Source organism: Plectropomus leopardus, chromosome 21, assembly GCF_008729295.1.
Source record: "Plectropomus leopardus isolate mb chromosome 21, YSFRI_Pleo_2.0, whole genome shotgun sequence".
Lineage (NCBI taxonomy): Eukaryota > Metazoa > Chordata > Actinopteri > Perciformes > Serranidae > Plectropomus > Plectropomus leopardus.
This window is the reverse complement of record NC_056483.1, coordinates 1,902,276-1,917,267: the sequence shown is the minus strand read 5'-3', so window position 1 is coordinate 1,917,267 and position 14,992 is coordinate 1,902,276. Positions and strand designations below refer to the sequence as shown.

The 14,992-nt window shown below is 40.2% G+C and overlaps 1 protein-coding gene across 1 annotated transcript in view; it reads left to right on the top strand.

Annotated features, from left to right (window-relative positions):
* Nucleotides 1-14,992, top strand: part of LOC121960680 (cadherin-20-like) — a 656,497-nt gene that overhangs the window by 199,617 nt on the left and 441,888 nt on the right. Inside the window, exons 7-8 of the mRNA XM_042510489.1 lie at nucleotides 2,217-2,404; nucleotides 8,758-9,011. Of these exons, the coding sequence (XP_042366423.1) occupies nucleotides 2,217-2,404; nucleotides 8,758-9,011 (442 nt within the window). The remainder of the gene's footprint in view (nucleotides 1-2,216; nucleotides 2,405-8,757; nucleotides 9,012-14,992) is intronic.

The window sequence follows — 14,992 nt, the reverse complement described above, 5'->3', positions numbered from 1 at the left end:
CTTTCTTCTGCTGCCTTTTACTCCATAAAAACCAATGTTCTCAATTTAGTGCTCCGGCTGTCCTTGGTGCATTTTTTTCCCTCCTTTTTTGTTACCCTCGCACTCATCAATCATCAATCCTCCCTTTCTACTCCCTTCCTACTCACTTTCAGTCTCACACATTGTCTCCCCCCCTCCCACTTCCTCTCGTGCATCTGGCAAACGGCAGCCAGATCGGATTGACAGATTACCGGTGTCGTCGTGTTTCCCCTCAGTAAGAGCGAGCGCCTACTGTACAGTGGGCGACGTGTGTGCACGGGCGCGAGGCAAACACGCGGCCGCGGAGCTCCAGCCGTCCCACTATTTATCACTCCCTCCTCACACCAGCATGGGGGAGGGATAAAGATTGTGTGTGTGTGGGGGGGGGTGCAGATGCTGTCATCTCCACCAATGAATAAACAGCGAAAGAAGGGGAGGGAGATGGATACGACAGGGACGGAGGAGGTGACAGGAGGGGGGAGATAGAGGAAGAAAGAGTGATACAGGCGACAGAAAGACAGCCTGTGATGGAGGGAGGTGGGGGGCAGACAGAAAAGGGGGGAGAATGAAAGAGGGAGAAAGAGGAAGAGATATTGTAATGGGACACCCAGAGGAGGTAGAGTGTCAGGCAGCGATATCATTGTTGTCTGCCGGAGTGATGCCTCTTCTTCTCCACCCAATGCTAAATACCTGTTAGCCCAGGGAAACCTTCTCGTAGTGCTTTTCATTGTGTGTATGTGTGTGTGCGTGCGTGCGTGTGTGTGTGTGTGTGTGGAGGCAAGTGTCAGCGTCACAGAGACCTGCCGACTCAGGCGTTGCCAAAACACTGTCAGCATGTTTTATTAGTGTGTCAGTGCTGTTTGTCTCCGCAGGCTGTGTGTATATCACGCCCGCTCCCTCCCGCAGTCCGGCTATTTATTTAAGCATACGAGATGCAGCTGGGGCCGTCGCCGCCGACAGGCAGCCATCAATTCATCCGCCTCAAACCAGGAAATCATCATGCTGAGGAAAAAAAAAAAAAAAGAAGAAGAAGATGCAATTAATTTATGTTGAGCAAATTGGCCCAGAATTTATGTCACACCCTAAACTTGGAGTAGTGAGTCAGTACTGCTTGTAGCAACTCACGTGAAAGGCCAAATGTCTGTTTTGGGAGTGAAATATGTTTCACTGCATATGAAATGGCTGCTCCACAAAACGTCGCCACACTAAATCTCCTACACAGTTTCTCCCTTTTCACACGCTCTCCCTCCGCGGCTCGTCTCTGATTGGCTCTGACTCACTCTCCCTCTGACTCGCTCTCTTGTCTTCTTGCTCTCTGACTCACCCGCTTAAACTCTTTTTTTCTTTCACAAACAGGGTCATAAAAAAGTTCTCAGGTTGTGACGCTCGGCGGATGTCAGGGGTGCTGGTGTTTCTTGTCTTGGCATCTGTGTCTTTGTGAATTAATCTTGGGCGGATTTTCAGAGCTTTGATGTGTCTCGATGATACTTTAAATTGTGCTGAAAGCTCCGAGGAAGCGTTGATTGACCTTTAAATGAAATTGCATCTTTGTGTGAAAAACTGAAAATGGACATGAAAAGACGGGCGTGATTCGGGTTTTTGTGGCCCCTGCTGACACACAGTGTGACTCACTCACACTCTCAAACCTTTCCTGTAACTTTTTTAACTTCTTTCTGTACATTTTTTCACCAAGGCTCCTACAGCGTACGGCAGTTAGATTGAAGAATTTGTAAGACTTTTCTAATGTCACCAAGGAGGAAATTTAAGACCGATTTTACAGTAACCAAAATTGAAAAAAAAGACGTTGGTTGTTGTTTTTTTACTTAAGATGACAGTTTTGCCCGAATGTTTATCATAATATTAAACATTCAAGTTGAGCAAAAAAGTTAGAACTGGGAAATAACTTTTGTTGGCGATTTCTTGTGATAGTTATTTTAAAAAATAACAATAATTAGATGTTACCATTTATTTTGACATCTTACTATGTAACGTCAAAAAATGTTACTCATAAAACAATACTTGCCATGTTTTAGCATTTTTAAGACTTTTGAAATGCTGATTTAAGACATTTTAATACCAATTAAAACCTTATTATTTTTATAGTAACAAATTCAATGCCTTTTTAGACTTCATGAGGACCCGTGGGAACCCTGTTCATGTGACCACAAACTCACAGAGATAATTTTCTTTCTCTGCAGCCCTGTACGAGTTCAGAGTGCCCGAGTCCAACGAGCTCGGGTCTGTGGTGGGAGTGATCCGGGCCATGGACGCTGACATCGGCGAGAACGCTGAGATGGACTACAGGATCATCGGAAGTGACGGTCCCGGCATGTTTGATGTCGCCACCAACAGGAGCACGCAGGAAGGCGTCATTGTGCTGAGGAAGGTCAGGAGCTCTGTCTTCGTGTTTTTTATGGGCTGTAAGAACACTTTAGATCCGGTGACATGTTTTCTACCCCTTTTTAACAGTTTAAGTTTGATTTACTCACTAAAACCTCTAACAGTCTTTCTTCCTCACAAGTTTTTTGCTTTAAAGAGATGGTTTGCCCCAAAATCAAAAACACATATTTTTCCTCTTAGCTGTAGTGCTATTTATCTGTCTAGATTATTTTGGTGTGAGATGCAGAGTGTTGGAGATATTGGCTGTAATGATGAGTGCCTTCCCCAATATAATGGAACTAGATGGCACTCAGACTGTGATGCTTAAAGTGCCAAAAAATGCATTTGAAAAACACAACAGCAATTTCTCTTTCCGGAAATCATGACCCAGTTACTTGAGATGATCTGCAGAGCTTGTTGAGAGCAATTTCATATTGGAACTATTTTTTTTTTAACGCAATACACACGCCAGTTCTATCGAAGCGCAGGAGGAAGCGTGCATCTACTGCCAGCTCACCCAGCGCCACTTAGCTAGCTGGAACATGCTGCATGCGTGAGCAGCACGTGACAGCGACAATCGCTGTACTGCAGCGTGTTGCACGCCCGCGGTGTTCACGCTGACAGCGTTGTTGCTGTGAAGCTTCTGCAGGGCTGCTTGCTCCTTTGAGTGCTGTAATTTAAACATTTATCACATATTCCACTGATTTATGAGGTCGTGCAGCTCCTGCATTGTTGACAGCACAGACCTGCAAATGTTTCACGATAAAATGTCTTGTGATTGATGGGATTCTGTTGACAGAGGACTTTTATTTTGAAATGGGAGCAGGGAAGTTTGAGCAAAACATGTATTTGTATTTCCTAATCTCGATGACAGATAAAGACATTGTAACTGTAATGAAAGGTTGCATAGAGTCAGTAAGCCTCAAAGCCTTACGTCCATAAGTAGATGCGCACTTCCTGCTGTGCTGTGAGTTGGTTAGCGGGTGTAGTTTTAAGGTCTGTGGATGATCTTAGGAATGATTTTCAACTGTGTTTTGTCGGTGCTTTGAGCACCACAAGCCAAGTGCCATCTAGCTCCATTATATTAGAGAGAAGCAGACATCAACAACCAGCAACTCACACCAAAACAACCGAGACTGATGAACAGCACTGCAGGGAAGAGGAAGAAATCAATATGTTTGATTTTGGGGTGAACTGTCCTTTTAACTTATCAATGAGAATCAAATGTTGATTGCAAAAGGTAATGGCTGTAAGATAATGACATCATCCGTGTTTAGACTCGTTCTCTATGAGACTCACTTTCACTATACGACTCTGTCTGCCACCGAGTGATCTCCCGGGAAAACGAAGGCTTCATTTACGTTCATTTAAGTTCATCAACCATTGTGCAACCAAACAGTAAGAGGACTGCACTTCTGTTTTACCCGTTAGCTGTGCGAAGCCATCCCCAGTTACCAAAGAGAATCAAAGTAAGTTAATATCAGCAGTAGCGAAAATGGCGAATGGTAACAAACAAAATGTAGTGTGTGCTGTGTTGTTGGTAGTTGTAAGGCCCCGAGAAAAACAGAAAGCAACCCAGTTGTCTTTGCAGCATCGGTAACAATAACAGAAAAAGTTGAAAAGTTGTCTGTTTCCACTTTAAAGTTACAATCCTTAAGATGTGAGTCCTGTTTTATTTGGCGACAGTGATTACTGGTGGTGAAAGCAAGTGTATTGTAATACTGCAGCAAACACTGATTGAACAGCTACTTCTGTCAGAAAGACAACAGCAGAGCAACTGTTGCAACTGCTCAGCCAAACAAACTCCCTTTGTTTTAAGACAGAAGTCAGTCAATAATAACTGATATTTTTCCATCAGGACACGAGCAAATGCAATCGAATCTCATGCTGCACAAAGCAAGAGGAGTTTTCCTCACAACAGCGGGACACAGTAGAGCTAGTTATTTTGCTGTGTTGAGTTGAAGCTTTTCATCTCCATCTCCTCCTTTTTCTGTAACTCTGAAAAATTTAAAACTGATCCACGGTGAAAATAAAATAAAAAAAGTTCAGGAAATGACCTCTTGGTCTAGTTTTGAAATATATTTTTGATGAATGAGCACAGTAGGTGCTAAACGTGGTGACAAATGTGTTTCCGGTGACTGGTTCATAATAAAAGACGCCCTATGTGTTTTGCCGGTTGAAAACCTTTAATGTGAAGCAGCAGCAGCTCATGTTTCCTGTGATTCACTCAAGTGTGAAAGCGGTTTGAGCACCTGGTGGATTCCAGTCAGAGAATCACTAATGCAGTAATTAACTGCATGCATTCATGTTCGTTTGTTTGCCTGCAATTATTGTGGACAGCATGATAACAATGTCATCATGTATTATTATATTGAAATACCATAAAACTTCAATTAATAGCCCGAGTTATTATTTGCGTAAATCACTGAACTCAACAGGCTTATGTTTGGGACAGGCGTCCAAATGGGACGCACTTTTGGTTCCTTCCACACAAAACTGTTGCTCAGCAAAGACGGGAAATACAATCAAATTATTTATTTAACCCTTTGTAACCTGGGAGAATTAGCTTAATTTATGTATTGATTTTTTTCCTAAAATGTGGGAGGAGGTAATGAGCAACAAGAGAAGAAATGGTCAAAGTGCAAGAAAATTACCTTAAAATTTTTGCCCAAAAAAGTGAAAGTAAAACAGAAAAAAACCCGAAAAAAAAAATCTAAAAAATACTAATAATTATTTTTTAAATTAAATTTTTTTTTTTTTTTAAATTAATTTCAAACATATAATTGTGATAATTATTAAATATATAATTCACTAAACAGTCTTTTTCATCCACAAATCTCTTTCTTTTTTAAAATCTCTTTCTTTTTTAAATAAACAGTCTTCTTTGGTGCTCGTGGTGTCACTAAAAGTAACTGAACGATTGAATTGTGGAGAATGTTACCAAGCTAACCTTGTGTGTAACATATCCATATTGGCAAAAGTTTAACCATAAAGACATATTTGTATGTGTGATTTAAACGGTTAACTAATGTTAACTCAAGCAGGTAGCCAAAAAAAAAAAAAAAGCTTTATACATCCAGTGAACTGCGTAGCAACCAGACGAGGCCTCTAACTGAGACAGGCCTTTATTTGTCGAAATGTGTCGCCACACCCGGCTAGTAAAAAAGACCGGGTGTTTAATTGGGACGAGGTTTGTATTTGAAGATTTACAATAACGTCACGTAGGAACCGTCATTCACATAGTTTCACTTTTCTATTTGGTGTTTTATTTATTTATGTATTTTTTTTTAAAGTTGTTTGAGAGCTATTCAACTTCGACCCTCCCCCCAAATCCCCACCTGCACCTTTGCTTATTAGCTCCATGCTTCTTATTTTGGGCAAAAAGGGGGGGAAAGATTCACTGAACTGCACTCAGTAAGGAAGAAAGTGTTAGAAACTTGTTATTTCCATACGCTCTGACAGCCAGAGGATGGACAGTAGAGTGATTAGATTTCCACTTCCTCTTGCCTACACTCCCGGTACATGTGTTTTGAGTGAGATTCATTTTTCCCCTCAGCTGAGACCAAAGCAGAAGTATTGATGCTCTGTATGGATCGTAGCATTCAGCGGTGTGCTGTGGTGTGTTTCTGATGTATTCAACAGAATCTGGCAGTTGCCTTATCAGGCGCCCTCTCTGCAGTCTTCGATTGATCGCTTCCATCACGCCATCATTAAGTGGAAGATGACATAATTGCCTTTTGTAGCCGCGGCGGTGCTGTAGTGGATGTGGTGTGCGGGCAGAGTGTGTGTGGGGAGTGAGCATGCCCTAATTCTGAACCTTCTAATTAAATGGGCTTGTCAAGTGGGAGTGTGTCCCATCATTGCTTGCACCGGCCCTTCAAAGCAACATATTCCTCACATTGACGTGCAGCCCCCCCCCACCCACCTATGCCTTAACATGCAACGGCGCAAATCACTGACTCATTTTATGTTATTATTCATGGCTTCAGAAAACGACTTGTTCCATCTGGATTTTTCATGCTTTCATTGGCTGTTTCCAGCGATCACGGACCCGGCATCCTTTCATATGTACAGTAGGCAGCCTGCGAGGAAGCTCACTCTGATCCAGCTGCTCCTGCTCGGCGCCGGGTGCAGCATTCATTAAAATGCACCGCTCCCCAATTATCCCCATCAATGGGGGGATACCTTCAGTGGCTACAACTTCAAAAAAAAAAAAAAAGTTCAGAAAAAGGAAACATAAAAGCACAAACATAATGCCAACCTGCATTGAAATGCACAAGGACAGAAAAGCAATCGTCCGGGAATCAGGCTACTAATCATTGTGTGCAGTCCGTATATTATGGGATGTAAGAGCAGTGTACAGTAGATGCGGGATTATAAGGGATCACACGGGAAAAATAACAAAGCTGCCTCCTTTTAAGCAAACAAATGGGTAAAATGAAAGCCTGCACGCCAACAGAGAAGGTCTTGCATAAATATACATCATATTACTATGTATATTTACAGGCAAAAGCAACAACAACCAAATGAAGCAATTTCTATTCGTAATTTCACAGCACGCTTTATTACTATCATCCATTTAATGTGAACTTAACACCTAGAACAAAAAAAACGTCAATGCAGTGCTGCTCAACAGATGTGTCCTTCAGCAGAAAACCAGTCATGATATTATTTTGTTTTTTTATTCTTTCCTCCTTGTTAATAGATTCGAATTTAGAAATACGCACAACCTTGATACTCCCTTACAAAGTGTGGTAGATGTTTTTCTGCATTAAAATTCCTGCTTTCCATCAGCCAAATGAAACAGCAAAGTCTCACCATCCGCTGACACTTCAAAACCGCAATATTTTCTGTTTCTTCTAAACTAATCTGATACACTGATCTCTTCATTAAAAAAACAAACAAATAAAACAAAAATGAACAGATGTCACCCAGCAGACAGCGAGAGACAACTTTGATTGATTGTCTCATACAGTGTGGCAGGGATCAGGGAGGTGGGGAGCACAAAGTTGGAATGTCTTTGTTTCTGCTTAAAGAAACAAAAATAATAAAGAACAAAAGAAACTTAACACAATTTAACATTAATGTTCAAAACTTAGAATAATAAGACTCAGTAAAAGATGAAAATTATAATATAACAATTACCCAAAACATATATTATTTATCTCAGGTCTGGCTGAGGTGTATGCATGAAGGAGGAAATCAACCCCCAGCTGCATTATCTTGGTGTCTTAGTCCGACTTTGACTAAGTCTGACTTTGTCAGACTAAAACAATAATTCAACTTTTTCTAACGTCACGTAAACATACTGATTGAACCAGGCTTTCACTGAAAGGACGTGCATGCACATCTGCATTTGTTTCCCGTCAGGGGTTAAATTTTGTGAAGACTAAAAGCAGAGGAGGTGCAGATCTAAAGTGTTCTCTCAGACCACTTAAGTTACAGTATGAATGTTTATCATGAGATTTTTGCCCCAAAAATAAAAACTACTGCAGCTTCAGAACAACACTATTTCCCTTGGCTACAGAATGTTTTGGTTTTTTTTTTATTTGTTTTATTTGCCTCTCTACTTATTTTCTACTTTTATTTCAATCTATAATTTATATTTATTTAATTACCTCCCTTTTCTCCTTTTCCTACCTGTTTATTTGTTCATTTTATTTATCCTTTTGTACCATTTCTTTATTTGTTTATCTGTTGATTAATTTTTTTTTTTTCTTTTTCCGTGATTGAAAGGTCTTAATGTTCATTTGGTTTTATATTTTGTTTTTATATATTCACATAAACCAATAAAAAAAAGAATTACAAAAACAAAACAAAAACACTGCTTGGTACAACCAGATGCCCTGTCTTAAAACCCTTTTTTTCAACCATGTGTTACCATTTTTGCACATTAACCCAACCAAGTTGTTGTTGTCATGTTAGTTTTCCCCCAAAATGCCACATCAGTCACATTATTCAGGATGTGGCAGCGGTTAATGAAAGGCCTTTACATGTTCAAAAGAGCACAGGTCTGATCTCTGCAGCAGTCCATGTGTGTCCATCAACAGTCTTGTTAGTGTCCTTGAACAAGATGCTGAGCCCCTTCACACGCGCTCATTAGACGATGCTGTGGAAGCTATTGCCAGTTTAATGAATAAAATCCCAATCTGACCTGAAATTAAATGTGGCAGGATGCTCTGAATGGATATTAGTTTTCCCCAAATCAACAGCTCAACGTGCTGCTGCATACAAATAGTTGTTTAAAGCAAATATTAAGGGACAAACAAAAAGCCACAGTGCGATTTCTTTTTAATTCAAGAAAACATAAAAGCAAGTGAAGGAGCGTCTTACTCATGCTCCTCCTTTCTGTTTTCGCAGCCTCTGGACTTTGAGCGTAAGCGTCAGTACAGTCTGCGTATTCAGGTGGAGAACTCCCACATCAACCCTCGCTTCTTCTCCGTGGGCCCCTTCAGGGATGAGGCCACCGTCAAGATCATCGTGGAGGACGTGGACGAGCCGCCCGTGTTCGAGCGCTCCAGCTACGTCATGGAGGTCAAAGAGGACGCAGCCATAAACACTGTCATTGGATCCGTCAGCGCGTCTGATCCTGACGACAAAAACAGTCTTGTCAGGTACTGAACCACATCACATTTTAAGGGATCATTGTTTTGCTTGTTTTGATCGCTCACAAAAATGATATTGTATTATATATTAGATTATAGGTTTTGAAAAGTGAAGCCAATTAAAGTGTCTTAAAACTGCATTCTGTCTAACGGCCAGCAGGGGGCGACTCCACTGTCAGCAAAGGGAAGTTCACTTGAATCGAAGTCGATGAGAAAGTGGCCCTCGTTCTCACTGGATTTATGATCCCAGTAATCATTTCTTCTAATAGGTTCATGGTCTCAATCGCTAGTTTCAAGTCTCCTTCAATCCAGCATGATGTTCATTTTTGGAAATTATGATCCCATTTAGAGTAAAAAGATCATAAAGCGGGATATGCTTTATGGTGTGGCGTCCTTTTAGATGACAAATCGCGTCCACCGTGGTGTCCTTTGGTTCCCAGACAGATCCACCACTTTTTTCTCCACAGGTCAACCCTTGTTTCCAAATATGGTCACTTCTGACTCCAAAAAACCAAGCTGGTGATGATCAAAATGCCAAACTCAAGTCTTCCATGGCACTTACAGATTTTCTAAGAGTGGTCATTATGGCTGGGCGATATTAGATATATGTTATATATCTTGATATGTTTAAATCTCCTCAAAAGCACTTACTGTTTGTTACTAAAAAAATATGAACACAATTCCATTTTTGATCAATAATATTTAGAAAAGTAGATATAATGACTGAGTTGGTGAAGGCAAGTATTAAAACAAGTAGTTTTTCCTTAGACATTTTTCCTGAGGTTTATATATGTAAAAAGCTGTAAATATTTGTATTAATTTCTTGCAAATTGTGGAGCATTTCTTACCAAGTGGCTCATTGTTTGTTTTTTGACCATGTTTTTGAGATAATTTGAACCAATTTGCTAAGTTTTCAAAGTGTTAAACACAGCAAAAAAGTGATGTTGATCTAGGTTTCAAAGGGTTAATGCTTTAAATGCTGTAATTTTTTTTTTAATATTACAAATGTGAAAAGCTTCAGACTGGATCTTTTTCCTTAGAATTTCTTCACCTTAAACATAATCATAGCATTAAAGTACATGGCGAGGCCTTGGCAGACATGCATATTGTTCTGTTACACATACTGAATTCTACTAACTAGTTCACTTACACAACTTATTTCTAAGAGATACAAAATTATGCAAGTGTTTTTATTAAATGGGACTAATGGCAGCAGGATGTGAGGCTGCGCCTTCTACTCTGTCTCAAAGACTTTTTTTTCATTTTTATGATGCACTAAGGGAGTTGGCTCTCAAGGTTGAAGTTCCATCACTTTATTGCAGGTGTCAAATATGATATCATTCTCTTTTATCGCCCATCATCAAGGAAGTAGCTACCCCGTGGCATTTAAAGCCGCGCCGTGGAGGAGGAGGGCCGGTGCAGCCCGGGGGCTGCCTGGCATGAGGAAGTCACTGAGACGGTTATCTTTATTCGCTCACCACGAGACACGGGCGCATTTAGGCACGGATGTGCGCACAAAATTCTCAGTAAACAAGTGTGTCTGGATGCAAGAATTCAGTGTGTGCAGTATACAGACATGCGTGAAAACCGAGATCTATATTAGCTGATAAGAGAGCATCATACTGGCCTTTTTACTGTTAGATTTAAGCAGTCAGTCTGATCCCAAACTCATTATGTTTCAGGTCTTAAAACGGGAACAATATTCAAGGTTTCGAAGCCTGAAACGACATTATCCCCTCTTGTCACACATACGGGAATATTTTCTGAATGGTAAGTGGGAAAGATAAGCAAAACTTTTAAAAAGCTACCGTCCTCTTAAAAAAACATTTCATTAGCTCTGGTTTCAACATTTTAGCGCTGCGATATTCTCAACACTATTTCCCTTTTTTATCTAACCAAGGGCAGACTTTCCGAAAAATATATTCAGGCGTGAAAAATTGTAGCGGTTGAATACTCATTCATAATGTCTTTTCTGCTCAGGATTATACTAAATACTAACACACACCATATTCAAAAACCAAAGTGCCCTGTAAGTGTGGATTTTGGTTTAAAAATGGGAGAAATTTCAGGTTCAAACTTCAATTTTGACCTCAAGTTCCATTTTGGTGCTTTCAAACAGCAGTCGATGTAGACCAACAGAGATGAGAAGTTTTTTTTAAGTACATAAAGTTCTTTAAAAAGTTGAAGTTTTTTTTAATTAAAAAAAAACAAACAAACAAGCAAGGAAATGAAATGAAAAAATGGCTTAAAAATAGTATTAAACCTGTGACATAATTTCAAATATACAATCATGACATAAATAGAGTTTTCTGGGCATTTGTCCCTAGCTTTTTTTTTTTTTTAAGATTATTTTTTTTGGCATTTTAGCCTTTTTTTGTTAGATAGGACAGATCAATAGCATAAAAGGAGAGAGAGTGGGGATGATATGCAGCAAAGGGCCTTGAGCAGGAGTTGAACCTGAGGCTGCTGTAGCAAGGACACTGCCTTTGTTAATGGGGCGTCTGCTTTATCCACTCAGCCACCGACACCACTTTTGTTCAACCTAAAGAAATATTTATTCATGAAGTGACCATTTGTGCATCAATCACTCACCCCGTGTTTAGTTGAATTTGTGAAGAAATCTTTGTTTTTCTCGTGTGCCTCCATGTTTAACGAAGAATCCAAAAGCAGAGCAAATTATTGTTGAATTGGGGTTAATGGAGGCAGCAATAAAAAAATATCAAAACATCTGTTTATAAAGTACATTTTGTACGAGTTTCACCTCTGGACTAGAACCTGCATTTAATTAATTATTTAAACTCTACTCTGCTGCATTTCAAAATTAAATTCAGCAAGAATTTTCTCTGTTTTTGGATTCTTTATTCACTGTGAGGGCAAGAGAGAAAAACAAACTTTTCTCCATGATTTCAACATCAAACAGGGTGCGTATATGATCGTTTTGTGGGTTTAGTGCTCCTTTCTAGGTCTGTTTCTTTCTAAATGTCGACCAAACTTTCCATCCAAATATAGCCCAGGTCAAGCTAGACATCCTTTGACCTGCAAATCCCCAAATCAATACTTATGCTGGATTCCCACTGACTCTCTTGAAGAATATCTCCTGAAAATACTGTGGCAAGCCAGCCGGCCGTGTAGCTTCTGTAGCGAGGAAAGAGGATATATGTCCCGACCCGCTGATCACTAACATTTCTGTAACCCTCCATGTCCTTCTGCCTGGCCTCCCATCCAGCCAGCTGCCTGCCTGCTGAGAGCAGCACTTTGGATGCCCGGTCAGGACGAGGCGCGCTGTTATCTCGCCGCCATTAATCAGGGGAAGGGTAAGGCCCAGCCAGCTGAATTATTGGGAATATTAGAAAACCAATTAGTAAAGCCCACGGCCGACGCAGATTTAACGAGGTTAGAGTTACTGTCGAGCCGCCGAGGTGGCGGGAGAGGAGGCGAGGCAAGTAGAGATGAGGAGGGAGTGTTTAGATAAAGACACTAAAATGGTTGATGCAGGAGAAGCAGCAGGGAGGGGCCGGGTGAGGGAGGGGAGGAGGGAGGATCTGCAGCGAGAGGAGAGCGGTGCAGCGGTGCATTGAGAGCCCGGGTTCATAGTCTCCCCTCGGGGGTCTCCTCCCTCTTACGCCGGCCCTCCTGATGCCTGCTACTCCATTAATCACACTGATGTATCACAGTAGTCTGGGAAGCAGAGAAAAACAACACGACTGGATAACCTGTTGGCTCGTGTGTGTGTGTGTGTGTGTGCTTGTGTCTGTGTGTGTGTGACTGCAAACACATAAATCTGTCATCAACACAGGACAGGACGATTCAAGAGCGTTTGCTCTATAGAAGACAGTGCACCATGCTTGTGTTATAAAGCTGCTTCACCCAAATCACCTCTAGACGTCATGCAGAGTTTTGGTTTTGTGTTTTTAGCAAAGACTGTATTAAACAATGGACGTAGACACCATGATGCCCATTTTAAAGCCTCATTTTTGGCATCTTAACCGTCGCCATCTTGGATTCTGGATTATTTTATTAAAAACAAATATATATTTTGCTGTAACTTAATTTAGAAAATAAAATAATTATATTAAATGTAGTTTTCTTGATATTTTTCCAAAGTTAATGATTTTGTCTCTCTCTCTTATTTTATTTTTTATTTTTTTAGCTAATTTTCAGGTTATTTTCTTGTCACCTTTTACAATTGTTCTTTTGCAATTTGCAGGAAATTTAATGCCAAGTTGCACACTGCAATTTTGTTTTTGAAAGAAATCAAACCGATTTTTCCAGGTTTCAAAGGTCTGAATACTTGTGAAAGGCGTCTGAATGCTGTACATAAAAAAACAAAAACAAAAAAAATGGTGTTGATCCAGGATTTGATGGGCTAAATCTAGATTAGAATATAGAGAAGAAATAGTCCCTTCCATGAGACCCGGAGACGGTGAGGTATATGGACTATCCAGTCACTGGGACATTGTTTTTGTACATCATGTACTGATGCTGGTGAGTTTGTTAAAACTATGGCTTTTGAGCAGCACATGTAAACTCCATGCACCATTTTATTCATGGCGGCAGATGTTTCAGTGGCGAACATAAGTCCAAAGTCGTGCATGCAAACCTGAAACTATCTGCACGGTTAGATAACACAAAGGGTAATTGAGAAAATGTGTCTTTCTTGATTTGTGTAAAGTGACCCTTTAAACAGAAGTCTGAAAATGCTTAGAAGCGTTTTATTACCTCCTGTAGTTTGGCTCATTTGTGCAGGTGAAAACCAATTTTGTTCTCTTCAAAAAAAAAGCTGGCCTTTCTTCTGAGGGCAAACCACTGCTTGGATTGATGCTAAAATTCATCTTTTTCTTCTAAATGCGTTCTTGTGTGGTATGAATAGCAAAGAAAGGAAATAATAGCAGAGTGCAGACAGGTCCGTCATGCTAAGTCACACTTGTTTTGAGTACCTCCTGCCTGCCGAAACCCTTCAAACCGCACAGAATGTCAGTTCAGCTCAGACTCCCCGCTACATGTGACCATTTTTGCTCCGGTTCACACCTGAAAAAACTCTGTAAATGTGACGGTGCTTTGTGTCCCTCACCCGGGGAACGTGACACATTTCCACACAGCATGAGCGCACAAGTTTAGAAGCCGATCTGTGTTTGTGTGTGCAGGTACTCTATTGATCGGCGCACGGACATGGACAGAGTGTTCAACATCCATGCAGCCAACGGGTCGGTGTACATCCTCATGGAGCTGGACAGAGAACAGAACGCCTGGCACAACATCTCCATCATCGCTACAGAGTCCAGTAAGTGCAGCCGGACAGAGAGCGGCATTATTCTTACCCTCTTTCTGTTTTTCTGTCAGCCAAAGTGGATTTTTGGAGTTTAAACTGACCCCTGAATGATGAAGGAATTAAAACAGTCAGTGCCAGTTCACCCAGCACTGGCTGGTTGCTGGTGTTTGTTTCCCACTCTGAGTATGTTTATGTGTATGTGTGTGCATATTTATTTCATTTCTATTTATTTTTTTGTCTTCATGAGTTACATCTTTAAGTAAGGAAGCATATGTAGATTTATCAATTATGAATAAGAGAGAGAGGGGGTAGGATCAGATAAGTTTACACTTCTTCCTCCTCTCTTCCTCCTCCAAAACACAGATCACAGAGTTTTTTAAATTTTTTTTTTAGGCAGACATACCAATAATTAATTTCATCATTGATTTCAAAGCTTTTAAATTTCACGTATTTTTTGAAGTTTTTTTTCTACCTAAGTATCCTGTGACTTTTTAATACATTTTTATGGCATACTATACTGTGCATTTCTATTTATGATATACCACTGTATGAGTTTTTTAATTAAATTTTAACAACATAAAAAAATACTATGACGATTCTGACATTTAATGGCATAATATTGCGTGACTTTTTATGGCATACATGGCTACATCGTTTTTTTTAATGAAATTTTTAAGAGATACTATACTATGACTTCTTTTCAATAACTTTATAAAACACT